The 8,522-nt window shown below is 41.1% G+C and overlaps 1 protein-coding gene across 1 annotated transcript in view; it reads left to right on the forward strand.

Annotated features, from left to right (window-relative positions):
* The window catches only part of mylk4b (myosin light chain kinase family, member 4b), a 29,994-nt gene that overhangs the window by 3,120 nt on the left and 18,352 nt on the right, over nucleotides 1-8,522 (forward strand). Inside the window, exon 2 of the mRNA XM_020601943.1 lies at nucleotides 3,195-3,447. Within this exon, the coding sequence (XP_020457599.1) occupies nucleotides 3,195-3,447 (253 nt within the window). The remainder of the gene's footprint in view (nucleotides 1-3,194; nucleotides 3,448-8,522) is intronic.

The raw sequence follows: 8,522 nt of genomic DNA on the forward strand, positions 1-8,522 counted from the left end.
CAGTTTTTCAGCATCACTTTGAGACAGGATGCTCCTGATTTCGGCGATATTGCGCAGGTGAAAAAAGGCAGTTCGAGAGATGTGGTTTATGTGTGATTTAAAGGACATATCCTGGTCAAAAGTGACTCCAAGGTTCCTCACAGTAGGACTGGAGGCCAGAGCTGTCATCTACAGTAACTATATGATTAGACAGAAGATTTCTAAGGTTTTCAGGCCCAAGCACAATAACTTCAGTTTTGTCAGAGTTTAGAAGTAAGAAGTTGCAGGTCATCCAGGCCTTTATGTCTTTAAGACATGCTTGACGTTTGACCAGCTGACCTGATTTAAGGAATTAAGATAGTTACCACTGCACCAGTGAGGTTTTTTCATTTCATCTTATTAGACACATTCTTACTCCAGCAACATTTTGTGTCACTTGACAAGACAGAGGCACCGAGTGGTATTGTACTGTCACCTGCTGTTCCCATCTTTCATTGTGTCTTTGTTTTTGTCACACTGTTCCCAGCTTGTACCGAGTACAATTAGCCTGTTACAATAAACCCACAGCTATGTGCAGACTTTGATCCACTGTTTGGCCACATCCCGAACACCGACAAATAATTTTACAACTCCCAAAACATCTCAATAATGTCCCCTATTATATAATCAACAGGTATTGTGTATATAGTTTTTTCTATTCCTTTAACCTCTGTAGAAAAGCAGTAGAAATAGACAGTGGGACGTTTAATGCCAGTAAGCAGGTTTACAGCATCATGATGTTTCCTCACACTACTGTGCATTTTAGTGGGATTTGAGCAAGGCCAGCTCTGCATCTCTGTTTATTTCTTCTGCTCTCTACTAATCCAAACACACACTCGTGGACATGCACAGTCCTCATGGTCTCCATGATTCACCACTACTTTAAGAGTTATGAGACGCATGCAGGTCTTCCTATCAGTTACATGGAAGGATTACACTAGAGAAGACAGAGAGGAACTCCCCTGCCTTTCCACCAAAGGGGGATTACCCAGGGCCGCCAAGCAAAATAGACATACACAAACTACAGCATTGCTTGGACAGTGGCACTGCTAGCACAATCACGCACAACCACATAAAATACACAACATCCTTATATAACTGTGGTTAAAGCAACAACTGCCATGAGTCAAAGTGATAGCAATGGAAAGCATTCTATTCAGCTTGGACTCCTGTCTGCCCAGAAACAAGTGCTGCGACAGCTCGTGCCTCCCAATGGTTTTTCACCGATGGAGGTTTTCCATTTGTCGTGATAGTCTGCCCCTTGACCCCTCGCCCTGCTCTAAGGAGCACCCAAAAATAAAGCCCTTTAAAGTGAGTGAGCCAGCCTCCCATCAGACGACCAGGGCTCCAGCTGACGCAGTCAAAGAAGCTGGCAAGCTCCTGAAAGGATGTGCTGAACATAGAAACCAGGCTGTGTGGTTGCTCAGGTCAGACACCTGTTGTGTCTCAGTGAGAGGCGGAAGAAACTCTTATCCATGACTAAAATTAGTAGCGCATGAACGTAAACATGTCCTTTTAACAATAAAGCACCTGCATGCTCTTAAATATCCCTGACACCTTTAAAGATAACATGCAGTATATTAACAGCAAAATAATGTGTTAAATTACTGATGTATTAAGGGGCCTGAAATATGCAGCAATAGTTTTAGAAACTGGGGAATTTCTGTGAATTCAGGTTAGTTGGAAAATGACCTGCTGTACAGAATACTGTGTTGTACGTCTGCTTGCAGCTACCTATTACACTTTAAACAATTAGACTAAATTGATGAACTTGGTTTGAAAGAGGACACTGGCAAAATATTGCAGTATGTTGTAGACCAATTGTATGCTTTATTTTGTTTATGACACAGTTACTTGTTAAACTAATCAAAAACATGTGTTTGTTTTGTATTATGCCTTAGATCATGTATCATTGTTTTTAATATTGAGCAAATCATAATAATTTATGCTATGCATTTTGTTTTAACTTAACAATATAAATTCTTAGATTATATAAATGGCTCTGCACAGTTGGTTCATCTACAGAGCAAACCCATTATTTCTCACCTAGAGGAAAAGAAATGTAAAAATAAAAACCATTTATATAATTTGAAGTTGTGCTGGCTGGGGAAAAATATGTAAAAATTGGCAAATGTAAAGGGTCCAAGGTAAGGAGCAGTGACAGGTGCATCCTTGGCCACTGTTTTGGGTTTAGCACTGGAGTTGAAATCCTACTCTGATGCTGACGAACAGCCCTGGCATCATCAGAGGTGCATGCACTGTGCTGAAACTACAGCCCCCCTCTGACCTCAGTAATTGTCAAGCAAATGCTGGACATTTATGCTGCCGAGGTATAAATATCCCCCGTGATCTTCCATGACAGCCTCAGAGGCTCAACAGGTACAGCGCAGCAGAGAGGCAGCAGAGAGGCAGCTGTCGTCAGCGGGCGTCAGGGCGGATTTCTCCACCACATCATCAGTCATCATGTTTAGATCTGAGCTGCTGCTTCTTGCTGGAGGGCTGGATCAAAGCACATGCAGTGCACTGTTATTTCAACACTGTAGATTAGAGCTGGGCAATAAATTAAACAAGCAATCCCTTTAATATCACTCTTGCATAAGACAAGTGAAAGCAATGTTCAGTTTGCAAGGCATTAAGTTTGTTTATGTATGAGACAGAGAAAGGCAGCAACAAAACAATGTGATGTTTGGCTTTGTTTTGGTTGTCATTCTGATACAAAATACAGTATATGTACTCATATATACCCTGATGAAAGATTTTAGCAGGGCTGCAACATTATTTCATTTAAGACTTAACTTTCACAAACTAATCAGCATATAGTTTAAACAGAAAATACTGAAACATGTCCATCACAATTTCCCAGATGCCCAAGGCTAAAAGCAATGCCTGCAAATTGCCTGATCAACCAAAATCCAGAGATATATGATTTAATAAAGATGTAAATCTGAAGAAAAACTTACTTGGAACCAATATTTTCTTTAACCATTTTGCACCACAAATGATGTAAAAGTGTAATCAATTGTCACCGGCCTATTTCTGTGGAGAAACTAATTCTTTTGTTTAATCATTTCACCAGTTTGATCCATGTTGCACGGCTGTTGTGTTGATGAATTTATGGTGAATGTTATAAAATATTTTGAAGGATAAAGCCTCATGGATGATTATTGTAATTCCAGGTCAGACAAGAAAATTCTGTGTAATGATTCTGGTTCAGACAAGAAGAGTGGAAAACCATTGCCACCAGCAGTTCCACCACCTATACCCATGTCCCCCATGGTAGAGAAGATGGAGGGACTGAAGGCGATCCGCAACCGCAGCAATAGCCTTCGCCTCGGTCGACTGACCTTCTACCAGCACCTGGAGAAGGTGGAGACTATGCGCAGCTTCTGGGAGCTCAAACGTGCAGAGATGGAGGAAGGAGACCAGAAGGTAACACACATGACCTTATTGTTTCCTGGGTTAATTAAAAAGTCACTAATTCCTGGGGAAAAGCTGTTCTCTGCCATCCCCTCCTTCCTTTTAACCTTCCTTCTTTATATTTGTACTCAAGGACACCTGTATAAGTTCTTACAAACAGATACACTAGAAAAACCATTAGTGGTAGTTGACTAAAACCTGACCATGTTCCAGAGTATGCCAGTGCAAAGTTCATTTCAGTACTGTACCAAAACATTGAAACAGTGGTTACCTGAGAGGCTGTCAAATATTCAGCAGTCCACCATACAGGCAGCCTTTTGGTGAGCGAGACTGTTCGAGAATGTGCCCTTGTGTTGTTGTGTCAATATTGTGCCCCCTGATTGGCACAGCGGTCTGTGCAGAGGGGAGCAATAAGGGAACTGAAATAACCAACAGCAGACACTGTTTGAGGCACAGCATGTCCTGACAAGTGAAAGACAACAAGCTCAGCTGATTTTCTAAAAGTTGTTTTTAATTGCCAGTTTGAACTTGGTAGAGTCACTGTTCATCACACACAGAACCACAGACTAAAATGGATGTTTGGCACTTGCTCAAGGGCGCACACCTGTGTAGCTGCCACAAGATGGCAGCCCTAGCCCAGTTTACTCTGCTTATGTAGAAAATGAATGCAGGGTCTCTGCTTAGAGGAGCTACTGTTAATGCCATTTACTGCAGCATCAAGAGACGATGTTAACTAGAAGTGTTAACTTCATGTTTCCCTGAGGTTGTGAATGGATAGAACCCATCAGAAAGAACAGGATATGGGAGGGATCTGACCTGCCTGACTGCAGTGGTCACAATCCACTGCCCTAATAAACCATCAGCTTCATCCAGACAGGCAGTTGTCTCTCACACAAAATGCTGACAGGGCTGATGGAGTGGATGTTTACTGCACACGCCGTACATAAGACTCTTTGTATTTTTTAATGATGAACATCAAACTGTAACTTCTTGCTCTCTCTCTCACACAGAGTGCACATTGTAGTCCATTGAACATGTTTTGTTTTCACCTGTGCAGCCACAAAAAAGGTTGAACTTTTTGTGACTTTGGTGAAGATCAGATCAAATTTCATGACCAACTTATGCAGAAAACTGGGAAATTATAAACAGTACCATTACTTTTTCTTGTAACTGTACTTCAGAGTATTCATGCATGAAGTGCTGTGTCTGAAGTTAAAGGATACCACAGGGGTCTTACTAACATGCCAGCAGCGGCAGTAGCCATCTGATTCTGTGTAGAGAAATGACACCCTGAACCCAACACCACCTGCCCCCTCCTCATCTCCGAGATGGCATGTTCCCTCCTTTTGGGCCCCAGGGTGGGACGTGAGGAGGAAGCTGGGTGCTGGATGAATGGGTGGCTGGGTAGGCAAGTGGGTGGCTTCACAGCAGAGAGTTCCTGTTTGTGTTAGGGTCTAGTGAGCATGAGATCCAGCATTCAATGCACAGCTATAGGAGCCTGACTATTTCATAATCAAAAGCCACATGTCAGCAACTTGGTGCCTACCACCTGAGACTCCTTCACCACAGGCGGCAAGGAGACCGAGATAACACAGGCTGCTTGTGCAGGTCAGACAACAGGGACAGGAAGAGGAAGGCTTCCATCATGGAGAATGTCCTAAGGAACAAGGATATCTGGATATTATGGAGTGTGTGTCTGGTAGCCACTTTCCTGTGGCAACAGCTGTGGAAAGTATTCTTCATCAAGAAGAAGGGAAAGACCACACCATCATACACACAGGTAATATGTGCACCTGTGTTACATGCGGGGGTTAAATTGGGCCGGAGCCCACTGGAAATGGACTCCTGACGTCCTAATGGTGCTGGAGCTGAGCTCTGTCTTCTTCACTATTGTATCATCAGAGGTGTCGTGCTACTTACCGAAGTACTGAAGCGCACCTATGATGGGCACACGTGCATCATATTGGGCTTTAGGAAGTTAGGGGTTTCTGGCTATTTAGAGACTGAATAATTTGTTGCCTAATGTGGAAAGTAATCGTGACTTTTGAAAAGTCATAAAAAGTGGCAACATGAGTGGGACTGCCATTCTCATTTTGCAGCACCAAGAACCTTAGCTTAAGGTTTGACAAACGGTCTGGGAATGTTTAGTGACAGGACACTCTCGGCTGGTGGTTCCCATCAGTCGTGGGGAAGCAGTACATCCTGGACATTGTGCTACCAAACACATCATACCACAAACAATTCGCTTGTCTTAAATTAGATTGTTACTGGTTCGATTAGATTGTCTATCTGAGCATGTTCATGTTCTGCATGTATAGTAATCTTAAGATTGATAAAATTCTTTTTCCTAGAAACATTAGTTGTTAGATTCATTTTCTGCCTTTGCTTAGATTACATTTTAGATTATACAATGTTACATGAGCTTATCAGTGCCCAGTATTCCAGTGAAAGTAAATTAGTGTTCCATTAACATGGCTATATTTAAATTTCAATTTGGTTGAAATCATAGACAACAAAATGGTATAAAATAAGTCAGTGCAGTTCCACTGGGAAGTTTGATAATTAGTTATTGCTCTATGTAAAAGTTTAACACAGGTTTTTATGCCAGATGCTGTTCCTGACACAACCCTCCCATTTTATCTGGACTTGTGACCAAGAGTAAGCATGTGGCTGTGTGCAAACGCAGTAGCTGGGTCTGTGCAGTGATCAGGAAATGACGCCGGGCTATCCACATGGCACGTGAGAGCGCTACATGTGGGCCAGTAATAAATTTGCATTGATAATCAAATCTTTAAAGTCCTGCCTTGGGCAGGAAGTAGCCCATTATGTTGTGGTCAGGGGCAGACAATGAGTTGTACTAGCAGGGAGGCTCGGTTCATGGTGTTGAGTGTTTGTAATGTTTTAGAGTTACTACAGAGATGTGCCATTCCTAAGGTAATCCGTGAGTGTGGAAGTTGATAGTTACTAAGGTTAATAAACTCATTATGCAAATGACTGACTGGTCAGATCCAGTAAAGTTTACAAATGGCAGTATTTCCATCTCAAGTGTACTGGAGAGTAGCATGAAGTCCTGAAGTAGCTGTTGATAGGAGGCATGATGAGACCAGTCAAATCTCACTACAGCTGTTTGCATACTCACTGACATGCTACTTATAATTCTCTACAGTAATTAACAACAATAAAGGAGTGACGTTTTAAAAAATGTTTTATTTAGCAAATTATATCTAACAAAAATGTACACAATTTACATATGACGGGTGAGATTCCACATAGGAAGGTCGGTGTCCACTGTAGAGTTACTGTTGATATTGAATCAAAGCATTTGAAGCACCTGCCCAGTCAGCTCTTCACCTTTTTGGTGCTTTTTTCCAATATCTCCTTAAAGGATAAGGCTGGTCTTTTTTCTATATTAATAGTATTCTTACACATTTCCATACAGAGACTAAACCAACGACGAATAGCCTCCCTGTCAGTCTCCAACCAGCTTGTCCTCTGTGCCATAGACCTTCGTTGTTGTTCAAAAATGTTTACACAGCTGTTTTCCAGTGGTGTATACTAGCGGTAAAATGAGTCAGCTGATGTTCACTAAATATTTCTGCTAAAGTGCGCACAACATTTGGCTTTGACTAAACAACTCAACAACAGTCTAGTCTCAGCAGGCAAGTGAACCTGTGTTTCATCCACCTCTGTCTGGTGTGTGAGCACAGTGGAAAAGATAAAGTCATCCTACATGCGTCACACACTTGTCACCAGCAGTGATATGTCACTTCTGTCCATCAACACTTTGCTCCACCACTCCATCCAGACGAGCCTGTGCTCTCTACACTACACATGCCATGTCAAGTACAAACCAGTTTATTGTGTTAACATAATCCAGCAGGGAGCATATGTAATTGACTCCTCATAAAGTGTGTGAGTCGCAGTGCTTTGCAGCAGGTACAGCCTTTTCAGTGTTTGTTAATATTTTGATTTCTCTCAAGCTTGTTGTCCATGCTGGCAGTAGTCTTAACACCAGATGTCTACCTCTCACTGTCGTTTGTTCTACGTTTGTAAATCTTTTTAAAAAGTCATATTTAATTGACATACCAATTTTGGCTTAGTTAGAAATTTTCAATTCAAATCAGTTACTCTAAATTCATTTCAATTTTATGTGTATAGCGCCTATTGACAACAGCGATCATCTCGGGGGACTTTACTGTAAGGTCTAGATGTTACAGTATTTTAAACCACCTGTTATATTCATTTCTCAGGAACAGCAGTGATGTTCCTGGGTTAATTTTACCATTACTAACCATTTCAATCACTATTTAGTGCAATGGTGTTCTTTACCTCTCACAGATTATGGTTCATTTCAGGGTTCTGTCTTCATTATAGGCCCAGTTATAGCAGAAAATATGCATTAAACTGGGTATTCAGATCGGGAATCTGGATCAGATCTGGATGAAATCCAGTCTGGTGACAGACATTACCACCCTACATATGTGTGTCAAATTTCAAATGATATCAATAACTTTTGATGGGCATATGAATTTTTAAATTTTGCCCATGTTGAAGATGGGATTTTTGTGATCTTTTTTTTGTGACATTGACCGTGGACCTTTATCAGACAAATTTTAATTACTTCTAGGGTTGGTCCCCACCAATGTCTATACCAAGTAGGCTGATGATCCAGGCAGAGAAACTCACATGTTCCTGGACTATCTGCAGGTTCATGACAGTGAAATCAGAGTTTGTCCAGTCAACACAAAACTTTATGTTTGATTTGATTTGATTGATTTATTCTTTCAAGCATATAAAACAGTTGATATAACAACACACATTTTTACACACAATCCAATATCAATTTGCTTATACCTAGTACATGCTTGAATGGAGTAGGAAGAAGTCAGACTTATCCAGTCCTACCCCATGACATCATCTTACCATCATTGGTTTGCAAGCAATAAATGATTCACTTCTACACACACACATATTAAACTAAAAAAAGAATATAACAGTGTTAACATTCTTACATCACACAAGTAATATACTAAAGAATGGTTACAAAATATACACCACACCCACAATAGTCCATGTAGTTAATCATT

Source organism: Monopterus albus, unplaced genomic scaffold (genome assembly GCF_001952655.1).
Source record: "Monopterus albus unplaced genomic scaffold, M_albus_1.0 scaffold53.1, whole genome shotgun sequence".
Lineage (NCBI taxonomy): Eukaryota > Metazoa > Chordata > Actinopteri > Synbranchiformes > Synbranchidae > Monopterus > Monopterus albus.